This window comes from Sphaerodactylus townsendi, linkage group LG10 (genome assembly GCF_021028975.2).
Source record: "Sphaerodactylus townsendi isolate TG3544 linkage group LG10, MPM_Stown_v2.3, whole genome shotgun sequence".
Taxonomy (NCBI): domain Eukaryota; kingdom Metazoa; phylum Chordata; class Lepidosauria; order Squamata; family Sphaerodactylidae; genus Sphaerodactylus; species Sphaerodactylus townsendi.
In genome coordinates this window covers 61,738,313-61,757,478 of record NC_059434.1, presented here as the reverse complement: position 1 = coordinate 61,757,478, position 19,166 = coordinate 61,738,313, and the positions used below count along the sequence as shown (strand labels likewise).

The window sequence follows — 19,166 nt, the reverse complement described above, 5'->3', positions numbered from 1 at the left end:
GAAAGGACTAGGAGCATGTGAAAGGGGAAAACCATGAGATACTCAGTTTAAATTCCATGTTCCAATCCTTCTTTGAGGTGGGGCCTGGAGATCTCTTGGGATTATAGCTGATCCCCTGGAGAAAATGGCTGCTTCAGCTGCTAGACTCTACGGCATTATACCTTGCTAAGGTCCTCTCTCCAAACCCTGCCCTCCCTAGGCTCCACCCCCAAATCTCTAGACCTTTCCCAGTCTATACTTTTTTTCCATATAAAGATGACAGGAGATTTGAGAATCCAGCCACCATTTCTAGGTCGAATCCCCACTTGAAATTTGCACGCAGATCCAAACCTGTTCATTGTGAAACCGTGTCCTCTTAATCGGAGTTTCTCCCTCCCCACCGCAGCGAGCACACAGCACACATACCCGGTTGCAGAACTCTTAGCAATCCCCACTACCAGGGGAGCTCACTTCACTGGTCTCCCCTGATGGCGTGCCTTGATGGGGCAGGACCTTTTCCCACTACATTGTAGGGGTGTGATTCAAAAAATCCTAATGTCTCAAAAGCTTACCCGCTCATGAACTGTTTACGAAAATTGTGCAAACAGTTAATCTGCTACCTTGGTAAAACCCATTTAACAATTCAAAGCTACTAACATGATTGATTCTGTTTGAACATTTGTGTCCCTTCTGCTGGCCAATTCTGCAAAAGCGGAAACGAAACCAAGGAGGTGCTGTACGCGCATCGATTTGAGCTTGATTTGGTTTGCCCTGAATTCCACCTCACACTCCAGGGTAGGAAACAAGTCAGGGTTTCAACCTTCATCCCTCCCCTCGGATCAGCTCTGAACTGTGTTAATGGGGTCTATGCCACTTGCAACCAGGTCCTGCTGGAACGCGGATTAACGGGGAGAACGAGCGCCAGAAACGAAATCTGCCATGCAAGCAATGGGGAGGTCGTCCCTCAAACCTGGTTAGTTTGTGTTCTGAAACCTGGCTAAGATGGTAGTGGGGATTCAATCCTAGATTGCTCCATTTGTGTCCCATTTGCCTCCATTTGCCTTGGGGACAGAACTAGGTAGGCACCAGAAAAAGAAAGGAGGTAGCAAAAAAAAAAATCAGGAACTGTGGAAAAGAAGGTAGCGAATCTACGTTTCAGTTCCTGTCTGAGGTGTCCTTATGATCAGACTGGCCCTTTATTGAGCTACAGCACCATGCTAAGGGCATTTATGCTGAAGCAGAGGCACTTACGCCAGTGTTGGGGAGCTGCACAGGGGCATGATGCCTGGGCAACAGAGCAGCCATGATGCCAGCACTCCTCTAGGGCAGAAGCCCATGCTGGCACTGATATTCCTAGGGGTGGAGTGGCTTTAGTTGGCTTCATTAACCTTTTTGACCCAGGAACACCCACATTTGCTGGCACAGACTTACACCAGCAAAATCAGTGGTGTATCAATTTTAATGATATTGCTGCCACATTTTATAAGCATGGTAAGGAAAACAAATAACTAGTTTTGTCCCAAGTGAGGATTCCTGTGACAAACTCGAACTTTCAGAGCAAAACAGTGTATCCATGAAATTTAGTAACATCTTTAGAAGACATCCAGAATCTTCCCTTATGAGAGCCCTAATGTCTACTGAACTTCAAATGCTACTTCTTGCACCTCAGTGAATGCTTAGTTCAGGATTCCATATAATCCTCCTTCCTCTTTAGATATTTTCTTCCATGCACCATGAGAGAGAATGATCCTATTGGTCCACACCCTTCCTGCCTGGGGTGTCCTCATGGTTAGGCCAACCCTGTGGAGGAAAAGAAAAAAGGTAGCAAAAAAGCAGGAACTGTGGGAAAGGAGGTGGTGGAACTATGTTTCAGTTCCTCTTTGGGGTGTCCTCATGGTCAGACCATTTGTCACATGGTCCTGCTGAGCTGCAGCACCATGCTAGAGTCTTCTTAGATGTCTGTTTACATTGTTAGGGGCAAGTTAATCACTCTTCAGCCCAAGCTGCAACGTGAACATAGTTATACCATATACCAGAACTCTCCTCTGTAATTGTCAAACTGGTCAGAGGCCAGTATACTCTCACAGAAGGAGCTCCATAAATGCTACTGCTGATGACACTCCCCTTGATAAGGCATGGATCAGTCACAGGTCCTTTATGCATGCTGTGCTTACCCCGTGGCCTGTCGGACTGTGTCAGTCAAAGATTAATCCAAGTCCAGTCATTTCCTTTGAGACTGCATCATGTGCATTTCATTAGTTCCAGAGGGGTTGCTGTGCTAGTCTGTTAGGAGTCTTCTGGCAGCTGCTAGATTTAACAAGTCCAATGTATCATGAAAGATCTAGAGCATGTCCTGGATAATCATTCTTCTTTCTCACAGACCTTGAGGTCAAGCCTTTCCTTGTTTACAAACAGCTGCCTAATATAAAACAGCTTCTTACCAACAACAATACACCAACCCAGAGACCAGACTGTTCAACAAACCAGGATGTCAACTTTATTTCTCCAAACAGAAAATAGTGTTATACTACCTAATAACATCAGCTATACTGTTGTGGGCTCATTCACTAGGTCATCCTACAATGTGATATATGCCATCTTATGTCAGTGATGCGCTTCTATTCTCTGAATAGGGCAAACAGGTAAGTATCTATGAAAAAGGGCAAATGTATACAATTCAGACATTAAAAATCACCACATTCAGAAACTAGTGGCAGAAAAATGTAATATATCAGGACACAGTTCTTCTGACCTGAGAATCACAGTTCTTCAACAAAGATCTTCAAAGGAAGACTCCATTGTGAAACTGCTGAACTATGATTCATATTTTAGGCTGGCAAGCGGGCAGGGACACTTGGGAACAAGCACTCCCCCCACCTCTATGCCAGGGCTGTATGGTAACACAAAGGAACCCTGTAATCTACAACCAGCTGTTGGTGGATATCTGTGATACATTCCTAATACAAGGAAGGCATCCCAAGGGTTGGAGAAAAAGTTTTGATTCACTGTTAAGCATTTTAATGAAATCTGGAACTCTCTGTGTATTATAGATGTCAAACAGATCAGCAAATATATACAGTCAAACCAATACTGAAAGATTTGAGGCCAGCCAAGCCTAAAAAACAAGGACTGTATATATAGGGATACAAGGCAATGAGGTATAAGCAGTTAGTTTGAGTATAATTTCAATAGACACTTCATAAACCATTCATAAAGATTATTCATAAAGATATATTATGATTATGTAACTGGATATAAAGGTCATAAACAAACATATAATGAGAGCATGTCATAAACATTGTCCATGAGGCACGAAACCTGCAGTAGTCATATTGCGTTCCAGTCAGTTGAAAGAGTCAGTATCTCCAATATTCAATGAATCAAAAATATTAAGCTGAATTAAGACAGTGGCTGCTGTTGCTGTAGTTTCTTCATCACTTGCTGGAGCTGTTGCTGTCTACTACCACAATTCATCTTAATATTTTTGATTCATTGAATATTGGAGATACTGACTCTATGTTTGTTTATGACCTTTATATCCAGTTACATAATCATAATATATTTATTTTATTTATTTTATTTATTTATTTCGATTTATTATACCGCCCCATCCCCGTAGGGCTCATATCTTTATGAATAATCTTTATGAACGGTTTATGAAGTATCTATTGAAATTATACTCAAACTAACTGCTTATACCCTCATTGGCCTTGTATCCCTATATATACAGGGTCCTGAGTTTTTAACAGCTTGGTCATTCCTCAAATCTTTCAGTATTTATAGACAAGCTCAAATGAAGCCAGCTTAGCATAAATGGTAAACGGTTTTCACTTTTTCTTAATTAAATTTGAGGCTTGCATAGTTACGTTTCAGTTCATACTTTCTGCATTTCCTGGTCCCTGAACCCTGCTGTGTGTTTTCTTCTCATAGCTATTCCATACATTGTCTGCATAATGAGAATCCATTTGTCACATCTACAATTGAAGGGCTGTAGTCCACAAATACTTATGCTGGAATTCTGCCATAATCTACCTCCTGGTTATTATTCTTTATTCAGGCATCCAGCAACAGGGATTGATCCTGATTTTCATATTAGTACAGTAAGCCCTGAATGCCACCCTTGCTACAGGCTATAAGTGGCACAGGGAACAGGAACACTTGTCCACACAAAATGGAGTTTTCCCACAGACTTTGGGATTCCATTTTGTGTGTCAATGGCTGCAGGGGAGGAGCAGAGAAATAGCATGACAGCCATATTTTTCCCTTGGCCCAAAGTGTGCGTGGCTGAACAGTGGGGCTAGCTGATCCCCATTGTCTCACTAAGGTGATTGAATCAGTGCTTTGAGCATCACAACAATTACTCAGCATTCAGGTGAAAAACTTGCATCCATCCCAGCACTCAGCTGCACCCATCATGGCCATTAATCAGTCTTCAAGAGAATAACCAAGGCATTCTCTTGCATCGTGATCATTCATCAAGCCTCTCCCATATTATTGTTGGAACCCTGGAAAAGCAATCAATTCTTTGTCTCTGGCCTTCTTGCCAGCCTACTTCATACTGCTTCAGGACCCATTATTACTCCTGTGGCCATATGTAGTGTGTGCATGGGTCTTGGATCCCTGCACCACATCCCGTGATCATGTGGACTCCTTTCCTCTTTGAGCTGCTGCTTTGTTGGATGCCCTTCTCTGCTAGACTGGTATCACCAATCCCTGAAATCTATCCAGTTTCCTCCATTCTCCTTCTAGTTAGCTCTTGTATGCAGCATGTGCGTGAATGTATATACTGATCAATCGTAATCTGGTTTCTATCACTTTATTAATAAACATCTTTATTGTTATAACTGTCTCTACTGGAGTCTCCATTTGGATTATCCTGGTATAAACAGGTTATAAATCCCAATTACCCCCTGTAGCTAAGCTGTCTCCAAAAGCTAATTTCCCCCAACTAAAAGTGGAGGCAGTCTACTTTAGTTAATAGTACCTTGAGTGAATACTCAGGATGTCCTCAGGTAGTCAGTGGCACTTAAACACAGATTCTGTCCCGCACAGTAAGGGAACATTTTGAACATTTCCTTTGCAGCAGAGATTTCTGTACCGCCGAAGATCCTGAAAGCCCTGCAGTTAGTGAAAGCAGAGAAACCCTGATGTTTTCCCTCATTTTGGGGTTTAGGCTCCTTCCGGTCTCCCCTCCCTTTGTCCCTGTTCTGTGAGAGAGGGACAGAGAGAGAACTGTCAGAGGCAGCAGGCAGCAGCAGCAATGGAAGAGCTGGGAGAGAGCAAAGAGAAGGATCCCATGGGGTGCACAAGCAGACCGCCTGTGCTCCACCAAGTCAGACAATAGCTGGATTTGCTGCTTTTGTTTCAAAATCACAGCAGTGTCAATATAACAATTGTAATATTACAGCAATATTGATATAACAGCAATTTTAAGGGCTTTAATAAAGCCAGCAATCTTTCAACTACTAAGTGCAACCCAGAAGTGGGGGCAGGCAAACTCACAGCAGGCAGTAGGCCACTTTCTCAAATGTCAGAACTCTCTCAGCCCCACTTATCTCATGAGATGTCCATTGTGGGGACAACCTATGTCCAACGAGGTTCCCAGTCTCTGCTGTGAAACTCACTGTGGTTTCCGCCCCTCCCTCCATTGCTGATATCATCACTTCAGAAGACTTGGATCCAGCAGGGCTCCCAACCACTGCTGTGGAACCCACTGCCACTTTTTCCCTCCTCCACCCATCACTGAAGCCAACATAAATGACACAGACCCAACAGACTCCCAGTCTTGGCTACAGAGTCCACTGTGGCTCCCCCCGCCCCCATTGCTGCCACAATGAGGACGACAACCTGGGCCTAGCAAGGCTACTAGCATCTTCCTCACCTGAATGGTAAGTGTATTGTCTGTGCATATTTTGTATTGTTTTCATATTTCTCTGCAAACCTAGGAGGTCCTCTAATCTGCAGAAAAACATGTTGGGGTTAATCTGCATGCCCCTGTATGTGGATGTAAATATCCACGGGAGTGGGGGGGGGGGGGAGACTTGGGAACAGATATATTGATGATGATGATGATGATGATGATGATGATGATGATGATGATGATGATGATGATGATGATGATGATGATGATGATGATGATGATGATATTCATAGAAATTTTGCCATCTCTGAGAACTTGGAAAGGATTAAAAAGCTATTAAAAGCTTTAAAAAGACAATCTTTCACGTGTGCTGAAGAAGATTAATGTTGCTTGTGCTTATTCTGCTGAATGAAAATGCAATGAGGATTACTAATCATAGGACTACTTTTGTCACTGGACTGCATTACTGGGAAATTCCTTGTGTCAAAAGTCACAAAGTTGGGCTTCTCGGAAACCTGTTCATACTATGTTAGTTCAAACTAGGTTAATTTGGTTTTGGATAAACAGTTCAAGTCTAGCAATAAGCACAAATATTTCCTTTCATGTTAGCCTGCCTAAACCTTTTAATGTTCTAGCTCACCACTACTAATGGCAGAACTGATTGTTTTCTGCTATGATTTTGTTGTTCGAGTTATTATGCTACTAAATGCAACACAGATCCCTGAAGAGTTGCATACTGTAGTAATTTGTCATAGAAGAGCTTGTGCACTAATTATTTACTTAGTTTAGTTAAACAGTTCAAGTCTACTCATAAGCACAAATATTTTCTTTCATGTTAGTCAGCCTAAACCTTTCAGCATTCCAGCTCACCACATCTAATGGTAGAACTGACTGCTTTCAGAATAGTTTGTCTACTACGATTGATGTTGTTCAAGTTATTATGCTACGAAATGGTACACAGATCCCTAAAGAGCTACATGTTGTAGTACTTTGTTGCCACAAAGGAGCTTGGGCACTAATTATTTCCTAACATGATAGTTTGCAGAATTTGTGAACATGTTATTCAGTCTTAGGGGAGTTATGTCTTAAACAGTGCTTAACCATTTTTGTTAATCCCAAACATATTTTGTTGAGGTTAAATTGTATTTTTGTCCTCAAGTTCTCTAGATTCTAAAAGCCCATTGAATCCAGTTTCAAAAGTCAAGCTCCAACTGAGACCATTTATGCACTTGTGATCTCCTTCACATTGAGCGTGCATTCGCTTCGGGTTGGATTTTCAATTACGCATACCCGTCCCCCTCTTCAGAACTCACTTTGCACTCAGATCGGAGAATCTCCATGGTTTCTGAAATCTCTGAAAGTTCCATTTTTCTTTTCCCTTTGCAGGGAAAGTGAAGGGAATCAGCATGCATTTAGCTGTTCATAGGTTTCCTCACTCCTCTCCACCTTCCTTTCCCACACAACATCAGCTTCTCCCACTCTTCCAGTCTCTACTTCAGAAGGATTGAAAGGGCTGTTTTGCTTTGTAAATTTTTTTACACTGAAATTGACATAAAACTGACATGGTCTACCAAATGAATGCTAGACCAAAGATGGCACCAAACAAAGGCAGTAGGCAGCCTCCCCAAATGGAAGTTGCACAGAAACGATAAGAATGTGCGGGGGGGGGGGGGATGTCAGCTCAGCTAAGGACACTTTACAGCAATAGAATCCCTGTGTAAACAAAAAAACTGTGGGAAAAACCCACTGCAAACCAAACAACCATGGGGTAAGTAGTGCATGCATAAATGGGAGGAGTCTCAACAGTTTACCCAACCTCAAAATCTTCTCCACAGTGCACTGAACATTACAGCTTGTGAAATAATCTTGCTCCATGCATGAGGTCACCGATCTGATAAAACAGATGAGGGATGTGGAAATTATCATCTAACCAACATAATGGGCACATCTAATATATATCCTATTTATTTCAAGAGAGCTGGAGAACTCTTGTTCCAAGTATCTGTACCAACTCTCCTGGATTTTGTATAAATCTCCTAATAAATATTTTTATTTTTTAAAAAGAGGGCTGGAGCACTCTAGTTAGAGAAAAGGGTAAATGACAACTAAACTATGTGAGGACCTATTTATGTGCTACAAAATTTTTGTTTGTTGAGTGATGACATGACAACATTGAACCAGGCATTCAACATGACTTTTAATTCTCCTGGATACACACCAGCCTTTTTCTCCACAAAACTGGTGTACACAAGGAGAAGCAATGACTGCTTCTTCCCCTCCATTTTTGTTTTCTCCTCATTTGAAGTTTTCTAGAGCTGCTATTGGCTTCATTATGAAACTTACATGCAGCCAGAAAACACAGGTGATGATTGGGAAAAACTGGTGGGTTTTGTTCTGTTGCTGGAGCTTAGGTTAGAGGGTTGATTTTGAGTTCTTGTGTTCTAATGAGAGGAAAGAAGATGACAGAAATCATAACAGATGTTATGATGTCAGGTAGATTTTTTAGGAATTTTTATGGCTTTTTTTTCTTACTTTACCACATTGAGTTGCATTATTAAGACAGTGTCTCAGTTTTTTCAAATTCTCAAAATGTATATACATTGGTTCAACCTAAACTTCTATTTCTTTTTCTGCCTCAATAAATTATACATTTCTCTCCACAGATGTGTGAAATAGTCTGAGAGGAGGGAGTCTTGAGAGTGTGAAGTTTGTCTTGCCTGATAACCCATGCAGTCTACACAGAGAAAGCCCAAGGAATTTTTGGAGGGAATAAAGTCAATATGTTCCCCTTCCCACAAGGCAATGTCCTGGCAGCTGGGCCAGAGGCATAGCTATAAAGGGGCAGAGGGTGCACTGTGCACCGGGCGCACACCAGCAGGGGTGGAAAATCACTTCCTGACCCCACCCCCTTCCCCCGCCTGGCCTGGCCCCACCCCACCAACCTGGCCCATTTTCAGCCAGCAGAAGAAAGGTAAGTGGGGGGTGAGGGTGGGGCTGTGGGGGGCACAGGGGTGGTGGTGCTCAGGTGCCATTTTGCCCTGGGCACCATTTTCTCCCCCTATGCGCCTGAAGGGGTCATGAAGAGTAGTTAAACAGTACCAAGGGTGGTGCCTCCCCCTTGTGCAGGGCAACCCTCCTGAGAGGCGGCATTATGTGCCAGAGTATACCATCAGAGCAAGCTGTTACAGGATGGTATATGTTCATGTGAGAATTCAGTGCATCCTACTTTATTTTACAGAGGCCTGTGATGTACGTCTAAGATGTGAATTGGCTCATATCATCCAGCTAAAAATGACTGGATCAACAGAGAACTTGTGAAGTCGGCCCGCGGGGGTTGCAAGGAAGAGGCGAGACGCGGTGATATCATCCGGTGGAGAGAGCCAGCAGCAGGAAGCGCGGTCCTTCGACCGGGCAACTCTGCCGTGTGCTAGTCCCTGGCACCTTTTATTAGGGTTTCTCTGGGGGCGTGTAAAGGAGGTGAATAGGCAGGAGAGCGGGAGAGCGGGAGATCATCATGTGATGCATGATCTCATCGGGCTGCTACGTGCAGGAGGAAGCGTCCGCGTCTGGGTCTAATCCATACCTGGGGGCAAGAGCCCCCTTGTCCCTTGGTCTGGGACACCTGGTGACCGTGAGATCAGGTAGTTCATTGCGACCTGCTTGACTCACGGGGGACCGGGGGGTGGGGGAGCGTGTGCGCCCAGAAGGCCGCAGCTGGCACAGGCGGGGTTCCACATCAAGAGTCAAAGAGGCAATCGAGCATTCTGATTGGCTGGCACGCGTGTGCATCATTTACCTGCGATGGGAGTTGCAGCCAGCGAAGGCGGGAGCTCCATTTTGATTAGCTGACCCGAAAAGTTCGTTTTGGATAAGCTGGAGCGCATTGTTTTAAGGGCGTCTGCATGCGCTGGCGTCACTACCTGTTGCGGTGGCTTGGGCAGAAAAATGCAAAGTCAATCTCGGTTCCGGTTTACGCCGCCGACAATACAATAACTCAGCAACGCTTTGCCAGAAGCTGCAAAACAGTGGAGCTCGAGGCAAAAGAGAGCAAAAAAAAAAGAGCGAAATGTTGGCACATCTTATTTGTGCACCGCGTCTCAATTTCGAGAGCACTTTCTGGCGGGAATGCCCTCGGCTAAACAAATGGGCGGATCCACATTTCCTGATTGGCTTTCTGCGCGTCGAAGCCCGAATCAGCAGCGCATAAACAAAATGAACAGCCGAGGTTCCCCACCCCTCTGCGGCACCTATGGTTTTTTTGAGAAAATGTTGCTCTTTTCAAGAGGACCTAATTTGCCGCGTAGCGACAAGGAGAATTAGCGGCAAATTAAGGGCAGCAGCGCAGTGGCCGCTGGTGACGTGGGGAACGTCCATCCTCCTCGTGTCTTTTAAATTTATTTATTTATTTATTTATTGTTACAGCTTCTATACCGCCCCATCCCCGGAGGAACCTCTAGGCGGTGTACAACAAAAAATAGGCAAATAGACGAATTATAAAATCTTCACAAAACAAAGAATTAACAATAGCTTGGTAGAAAGTAATAATAGAAATCCCGACTAACCCCATTTTTAAAATTCACCTGCTAAAAAGGGGGAGGAGGGTGATGTGTCACATTTGATAATGGCCAAGATGAAAGGCCAATTGGGGGGGGGGGGGCACCATTTCAGCGGCTGGTCTCTCCAAAGGCCCGGCGGAACAACTCTGTTTTACAGGCCCTGCGGAACTCATTGAGGTCCCGCAGAGTTAGTTCTGGAGGAAGATTATTCCCGCAGGCTGAGAACTGAAACCGTAAAGGCCCCTGGCCACGTGGAGGCTCCAACCCCCGCATCATAGAGGGGCCAGGGACCACTAAAGAGGTAACCCCGCGGCTTATGGTGAGTGGGGAGTGGCCCACAGTGTTGGAAGGGACCATACAGGCCATCTAGTCCAACCCCCTGATCAACACAGGATCAGCCTGCCCTAAAGCATCCTTGACAAGTGTTCGACCAGGCAATGCTTGAAGACTGCCGGCGAGGGAGGGGGGGCTCACCACCTTCCTAGGCAGCCAATTCCACAGCTGAACTACTCTGACTTTTCCAGGTCTCATGCTGGGGGGGGGGGGGGGCAACCAGCCACAAACACCACCAACCATGAATAGCACACATCCTCAGCTGCTGCCATGCATACCAACTCTGTCTGCAGCTTGGACAGCCAGCTTCCAGCAACAATGGAGGCTGGCCTTGCACAGAATGAGGACCATCCTTGGCACTTGGGAGGATCAGGACTTCAGACTCACTAAGATTGCCCCTGAAGTGCATAATAGTAAAAATGTGCTTTGAAGGTTGGGGGAAGACACCTAATCTACCAGAAACAGAGGAGCAGTCCAGCTAGCAAGGAAATGAGCATTACTGTTGTGTGTAATTTGAAGAAGGTTGAAAAATGAGCATTGCCATTGTATGTAATTTGAGAAAGAAAGGCTTATCCCACAAGCCTACAAAAAAAGTGAAAGTTTTTATGCAGTTGAAGAGTGTATGTGGATATTTACTAGGGCAGCATAACCGCATTTATTTACCTGTGAATAATCCTTATTGAACACAGGGGGACTTTCCTCTGAATAAAAATGGGCTTACACTGAAAATAAACCCAAAGGACAGACCCGCACATGGTTGTGTGCATAACTGTGGAGAGGTTTGTTTATGCATGAGGCACAGCATCATAGGTGCTTATATGAATGGGCTTAGGACTCTGTGATTGTTTGTGTGAGTGATGTGAACTTATTGACCCATACTGACAACTGGGGCAGAAAGACGGTTCTATAAATCAAGTCTGTACAATGATCCCTTGCTAAGCTGTTAGCCACACATGATACGCCGGAATATGGAAACACTTCAAAACACTTTTTACATGAGTTTCAAAAACTTCCATTCATTCACATTTGTTATTATTTGTTTCCCTGCACAATTTAAAGTGCTAGATTTCACTTTTAAGTCTCTAAATGACTTGGGGTCATGGTGTCGGAAGGATCATCTCCTCCTACACCATCCCCCTGAGGCGCATGTGCACCTATCCTACCCTTTGAATCATGTGTTTGTTCTTCAAAAAATAGGTAACTCTCAAGGAACGAGTGGACTGCCTTGTGTGCAGTGGGTATGACTTAGTTGTGCAGGCTGTTTTTTTTTTCTTTCTGCCATCAAGTCAGAGCTGACTTATGGCAACCCTGTGGAGTGTTCAGGGCAAGAGATGTTGGGCAGTACCTGCCTCTGTGTCATAGCCCTGGTATCCCTTGGAAGTCTCCCATCCAAATACTACCAGGATCAGGGCTACGAGTGTGTGACTAGCCCAAGGTCACTCAGCAAGCTTCCATGATGCAAGTGAGCATCTGAACCTGGGTTTCCCAGGCTCATGTCCTACACCTTAACCACTAACCCACCAATGCTTGACAGGCTGAAGCCTAGGGCAAAGGTGTATGACATTTTAGACAGTGTCATAGGCCTTTCTTACACATCAGAAGTGTAGCAAGGGGGGAAAGTGCCCAGTGCACTGGTGCATCCTCCACCCCTGCCCTAGAACGCCCCCACGATGCCTCCAGAACACCCTCGCCATATCCCCACAGGGGCACGCACCTGGTGCGTCGCGCACTCCCGTCCCCTTGGAGCTACGCCTCTGTCATAAACAACTCTTCAGTAACTTTCCTTGCACTCCATGTCAGAATAAGCCAAGAACTCGACAGTAGACCTATAACTTAACACTAGCATTGATTTTGTCCTTCCAGGACTTAACTGACGTGGACCCCATTTTGTGGACCTTATCTTCCTCTAGTTGTGAAGGTGGGGGATTGGGAGGGGCCTAGGGCCTCTCTTCATCGAAATCTAGCACTGTACACCACACTGGGTTTCTAGACATGCCCTTCTTTTTTACTGACTTAAGGCAAACCTATAGGATTTTCAAGGCAAGAAATGTTCAAATATGGTTTGCCACGCCACAACCCTGATATTCCTCGGAAATCTCCCATCCAAATACTAGCTAGGGCTGACCCTGCTTACTTTCTTGGATCTGAAGAGATCAGGCTAGTTTGGAGCTAACCAGGCTAGGACCAAACATACTCTGAACAATTGGGGTGTGTATGTGTGTGTGGAATAGGCAGATATATTGTAATTTCAGTAACGAGAAATGAAACTCCAGTGAAACTAACTGGGTTTGCTTTGGAGAAACATATTAAAGATTGTCCTGTTAATGAGATAAAGGAAGCTAAAAATTACAAAGAAAGCAACACTAGAACGCAACCAGGAAGCTTGTTCAGCTGGAAAGGTAGAATTTATTCTGGTTTGGCTGCATTGAGCAAATTGGCTTTGTCCCAAGTAATCTCATTTAACTGTTTTGTGGACTGCAATTTTAATCCCTAGCCGTAGAAGATGGTGAAAAAGTATATTACTAGCATTGGAATTTAATAAGAGAACACCACGACCTCCAGCTGCCTTGACTCTACAAATCAGTTTGCTTGGGCTGGGTGGGGGCACGACCACACTCCTGTCCCTTTAAGGGGAAGGTGGATATCTTTTTTTAAAATCTCTGAGACGGAGTGAAACACGACGAGCTGCTAGTCGCTGCGCTTCGGTGAAGGAGCAGTTTCAGGGACCGGATCAGAACTTGGCAATCTCACTTGACTATTCCCCTAGCAGGTGTGGTATATAAGCGGTTTTCCCAAAGGGCAGAGGGTGCATGAGAGTATTTCCAAGGTTCAAGCCTCAGCAAATTTTAATTGAAAATATATCCCACCCAAGCCAATGGGGTTTCCTGCGGGCCAGGATCAAACCACAAAGACTCACTGCGTGAGCACATGGCCGGTGCAACAGCCCGCGAGCAGGCAGCAGCCCTCTTGACCGCCTCGCGCCCCGCTGCTTCCCCAAGCGCGCGCCCGGCTGTGACGTCATTTCATTCATACCTACATTTACAGAACAGGCGAGGCGCGGGGAGCTCTGAACAAAGGGACGGGGGTGTCAATTCCCCAGATCAATGCAACGGAACCGGTAACATCGGTTTTAAAACAGACGCCGGAAGCAAGTTGACCCACGAGCGTTTAAATGGAGAATTTTTCCCTTACTAATGTTTCCGCATCCTGCGTTCAGTTTGTGAAATGCCGTCAATATTAAGCCACCATGGAGTCCCTCCTCCCGCCCCCTTTTCAGGTCTTGGTGGTACAGTCCATTTGTGACATTCCCCAAGGAAACCTGTCTCGCTTCATTAACAGCAGAAGATGAGGTCGCTGCTCAGTTTAAAAGCTCATTCTTTTTAAAGCACAAGATCCAGCCAGAGTTTAGTATGTTGAAATTTACAGGTGGTGAAATTAAGTCCCATTGACTTTATAGTAAGTGAGCTTAGGCGTGTTATTTCTCTCCAATTGAAATCAGTGGATTTAAATTACTATATTTTGGATGCTTAGCAAACATGAAGATTTTGGAAAGAAGCAGGCAGGCAAAAACGTGAATGTAGGTGGTGATGTAGAATTGATAATGTTGTACATGAGCCTTAAACAAATAAAACAATAAAATAAAAATTTGGAATGGGACAAATTACCTTTAAAAGTTATCTATCCAAACAAAAGAGATATTTTAAAAGTTCATTACAATTATTCTGTGTAATGACAGCTACTGAAAATATTAACCAAGAACTGGTCTTATATTAGAGTTTGTACATTTGAGTATTGTTTGTTTACCAAGCTGAATGTTGCAGTTGCTTTGTTAGTGCAATTGTAGTGGAAAGATTGGCCTCTATTCTGCCAATAGGCCAGGCATCCAGGGGCACTGAGCTGTTGCACTATCTCCTGCCTGGAAACACCATCATGGGAAGAAAACCTGCCCAGACTCGGCTACTGGCCAGAGGACAAGCAGCTGAAAAGGAGCTTTCTTCATCTGTCTGCCAGAAAGAACTCTGCTCTAGCTGTCCTGTGACTTAAGGCCACTTGACTGCCGTCATCACAAGATTAAAAGCCACTGGATAAACGTACTGTCTGTGTCCTGGCAAGGCTACCACCAAGGAAAGATCAGCATGGATCCCACTGGATGAAAATCCCTGTACTTCATTCTAAAATGGTCAGACTGATCTTCCTCCTCTACCTGTTCCCACCCACTCTTGTATGCTTATAAACATCAGGAATGCCTCTTCCAGTTTGGCACTTTCTATCTACAGTTTGCCCTGACCTGTTGCCAGATTTTGTCAGATTTTGGAAGCTAAGCAGGGTTAGTATTTGGATGGGAGCCACCAAACATGTCCAGAATTACTATGCCAAGGCAGGCAACTACTCTGAACGTCTTTTGCCTTGAAAACTTTCTGAGTCACCATAAGGCCTTTCATCATAGGAAAGGTGCTCTAATTCCCTAATCATCTTGGTTGCTCTTTTCTGTGCCTTTTCCAACTCTGCAACATGAGATGTAGTGACTAGGACTATATATAGTTGGCTTGCAAAAGAACTGCCTTGGTGAGTCACATCCATCCAGCCCATTCCGTTTCCACCTGTAGAGGTTCAGATGCCATTGGATGCACCAAACAGGCATCTTTCTCATGATCTGCTCCGTCAAGTCAGAGGTACACTGTCATATGTTCATCTTCCATACACCTTTGAGCAAATGCCCATGGAAGTAATTCTTCAAAAACCATAGCTTAGCATGTGTGAACAAGATGATTTATTGTTCAATCTAAAGAACACTTTCATGAGAGTAGACCCATTTCAGTCCCTTCAATAAGGAGGAGTTTTTCATATTCAACCATGCGTAACAGTTTAACAAGTTTCATCAAGGATTCCTAGTCTGGTATGAGTATGATTGCCTCCTTTTCAGCTGGTCCCTCTAGATGTACCCTTAACATTAGTTTGATCTGCAAGCAATTAGGTGATGCTATTCATGCCCTGAAAAATGCTGGACATCCATTTTAATTAATTTAACTTCTGTTAAATAGATAGGACATTTACCCCTGGCAAGTTGGCAACCTTACTCATGAGCATAAAGGAAAAGCATACCAACTGTAGAACTTGATAGGACTATAAATAGTGATTTCATAGAAGTAGGTCATCAAGACTAGAATGAAATTTTCCAGTGCAAGGCTGCTTTAACTGAGACAATATTCCTCCTACTCTGAGATCACCTGGTTACCTTCTCATTCCTGAAGAATCTCAAGAATGGCATGGTGGTACTTTCCGAGTCTTGCACAATATTGATCTCCAGCAATAATCAACATATGTATACATACAGTCACTAAATGTAACTAAGTAGCCACTAACGTATTTCAGGCATGGTACTTGAATCTTTGTTATTATTTTGTCTATTGTTGTATAATCTTGCTTTCTGTTATTTGGGGGGGGGATCAGAATTTTTAAAGTCCTGTTAGTGGACCTAGAAGCCCCCCCCCCCCAAGCCATTACTCAGTAAATGAAGCTAAAGATCTGGCATTGAACAGTTAATTAACATAGAACAGGAGAACTTATCAACAAACACATGTATGTATTTAATTCATTTGTGCCCTGCCTTTCTCCCCAATGGGGACCTAAAGCGCTTACACTGTTTTCCTTTTCCCCCCATTTTATTCTCATAGCAATCCTGTGAGGTAGGTTAGGCTGACGGCATTCAAACCAGGGTCTCCGATATACTAGTCAAATACTCTTATCCGCTGTACTACACTGGCTGTTTGTACTGAGAAAGTGGCTGAAATTATTGATCTGACCATTAGGAAGTTGCTTAAAACTAGTCTAAGCAAACTTCAGGATGCAAAGTTAAACCTGTGATTTTTATGTGTTGCTGATCCCAAGGACAAAACCAGGAGGTGGTATTTATTCCACACTTGTAAACATTATAGTGCAGCAAGATCTAAAGCATATTTACACAGTCTCCTTGGAGTTTGATTACTTCCTAACAGGTGCACACAAAAGTCAATATGTAATAGAGACTATCAGCGGATACCAAGTGAAACCTGGTTGAGAGGAAATAGGGGAAGCCACCAATGTATCTCCCTTTTTTAGAGCAGGGAAGTACCTTTCCTCCCATATATCCTCAAGCTTTTAACTGCTAGCCACAAATTTGCACACTAATTTTTTAAAATAAAAAATCTGCTTTTGTCCAAGCCAGAGGCAAAGCCAAGAGAAATAATCCAAGTGACAATCAATATTCGAATCATTGTCTCAAGTAAACCTTGCCGAGTTATTAGCAACTTTTGGTGCTGGTGGGATCTACTATTCGAATTTGCAAACGGTGGGTTAAATCCGTTAGCAGGCCTCCCCCACTCCCCCCCCTCCCGGGTAGGAGCACTGTGCGGCTGGGAAAGCCAACTCTCCTTTCAAACGGAATGAATGAGGAGGCTGGCGAGCGGCACTAAGACCGCCCGGCTCGGTTCCCGCCTAGGGTGGATTGCAGAAGCCGAGAGGAGGAGAGATCTGTAGACACGAGAGGAGGATATAGGAAGAGGAGAAAAGCAATGCTCCATCAAGGATATAGCTGAGAGCCAACGCAAGGAGACCAGGCGATACCTGAGCCAGAGGCGTTCCGAAAAAGGGGTCCCCCGCAGACGGCACAGGGAAGCGGCGCCCCCTCCAAGACCGGTCCAATGAACATGTCAGTGCTGACTTTGCAAGAATACGAATTCGAGAAGCAATTCAACGAGAATGAAGCGATTCAGTGGATGCAGGAGAACTGGTAGGTGGCGGCGGCTCGACCCTCGAGCAGCGCGCCCCCCGGGGCCGTCTGGGGCTGGCCGGTGGCTGGCGCGCTCGCAGCAGCTCTCTCGGCTGGATTAGGCAAAGCAGAGCACCAGACGTGCGGAGAAAGGATGGGGTGAGCGGTGCGTCCGCGTGCGTGCGGGGGGAGTGCATGTGTGCGCGCACACGGTGTGGGGCTGCATCTCGAGGCTAGGTAACGCTTGCTTTGCCCGGGGCCAGTGGGGGGAACCTCGCGCCGACGAAACCGGTGGCTGTGGGGAGGGTAGGCTCCGGTGGCTGATTTCAGGGTCGAATTATGTAACGCAGACCGTCTCCCCCATTTTTAAAAAAAATTTCAAGCAGCAGCCAGGTGGTTTCCTCCGCTCATGCCTTTTTACGCCTGGCCTTCCGATTTCACCCGTTCTCAGCTCCCAAGCAGGCACCTCGCCTTTTACCCAGCCCAGGTGGGATGAGGAAGACGCTTGGGTCCATTCTACCCCGGAATCAGTGCAAAAACCCGCGATGTCGTTCAACCGCATCTCGGGTGCTATTTACTTTTTTATTCGGCACATCGGTGACTAATGTAGCTTGGTTCTCTTCCGTAACCACTTTGGGATGAGTAGGGATGGTGGCGCCAGGGGTGGGTTGCTTGGAGGTAAAGAGAGGTCGCGAACTTGGGAGAGCAAAGTCGCTACGATCCGGTTTGCACAGGGAGGAACGCTCATCAGGCGCTCTTGCATTTTACGCACGTTCCCCATTGCTTCCGCTGATACAATGGGACTCCGCCGTGGACTCTCCACCAGGAGCCCCGCGTTATGGTGATCCCCTCACCCATCTGATCTCCCCAGATTATACCTGTGATACCTATTCCAACAGTACACTTCTGAATACCCTTGGCCGCCCGAAACGTTGACGCCCTTCTGCAAGGAAGAGCAAGGGCTATGCAGAAAGGGGAGAAGGCCCCCAAATGCCACCGGTAGGATGACGATATTCATCTCAGCGAAGAGAACAGGTCTTTCCACACACTACTTGAAAGCATCCCCCAATCCAGCTCCAGCAGGCCAGACAGAAACTGCCCGTGCCCTTCTCAAGCACGCCCTGTTTGACCGGGGAGCTGGAGACTGAAAAGGAGGTTTGGCGACCCTGCACTTACCGGAAAACCGGGCCCAGGGCCGTGAAGTGTAGCGTGTGCCTCTGCGCATGAGCAAAGCGCACCCTTCCCCTTTACGGAGGCACCCCGGGTCCCCGACCTCTCGCACACCATCGGGGATTGAGGAGTTTAGGTCAAAGGGTGGGATTTCTGGCGCGGGGATGAGCCCCGGTGCTTTTTCTGTGAACTGCGGAGGGTAAAGCGGGATTAAACACCCCCTTTGCCTGCTTGCCTTCCAGGGTTTGCTTGTGTCTCTCCGAGCTGCACGCCAGCCGCCTTCCTCGCAGCAACACGTGCTTGCTCCTAGTCTGTTCACGCTCCCTCCGGTTTAAATTAGCCACTCCGCCCTGCCGGCTGCCGCTCCCTCCTCCCTCCGCCTTCTCCAAGCCGGGTTTGCAAATCCGGAGCCGCCGAGCTGCGCGCGCTTTGCTCAGCAGCAGATTCACCCGGGCGCGCAGGTCCCCTCCTGGGCCCCTCCCTTGCCCGGCCACGCAGCTTGGTGGCCTGAGGCTGCTGG

General features: G+C 45.7%; 1 protein-coding gene and 1 long non-coding RNA gene across 3 annotated transcripts in view; one reads left to right on the top strand and one right to left on the bottom strand.

The window, feature by feature from the left end:
* Positions 1-1,422: 1,422 nt before the first annotated feature.
* Positions 1,423-17,617, bottom strand: LOC125439709. 2 transcript variants are annotated; one of them, XR_007245567.1, is made up of 4 exons: positions 17,332-17,617; positions 4,964-5,097; positions 2,154-2,286; positions 1,423-1,779 (listed from the first exon to the last, which is right to left on the bottom strand). It is a non-coding gene; the product is annotated as an uncharacterized LOC125439709 (long non-coding RNA). The 2 variants fall into 2 exon arrangements; XR_007245568.1 differs by lacking the exon at positions 17,332-17,617 and adding an exon at positions 13,646-13,954.
* ELOVL6 (ELOVL fatty acid elongase 6) overlaps positions 17,167-19,166 on the top strand; it is an 83,253-nt gene continuing 81,253 nt past the window's right edge. The window contains exon 1 of the mRNA XM_048508840.1: positions 17,167-17,497. Coding sequence (XP_048364797.1) covers positions 17,409-17,497 — 89 coding nt within the window. The 5' untranslated portion in view covers positions 17,167-17,408. The remainder of the gene's footprint in view (positions 17,498-19,166) is intronic.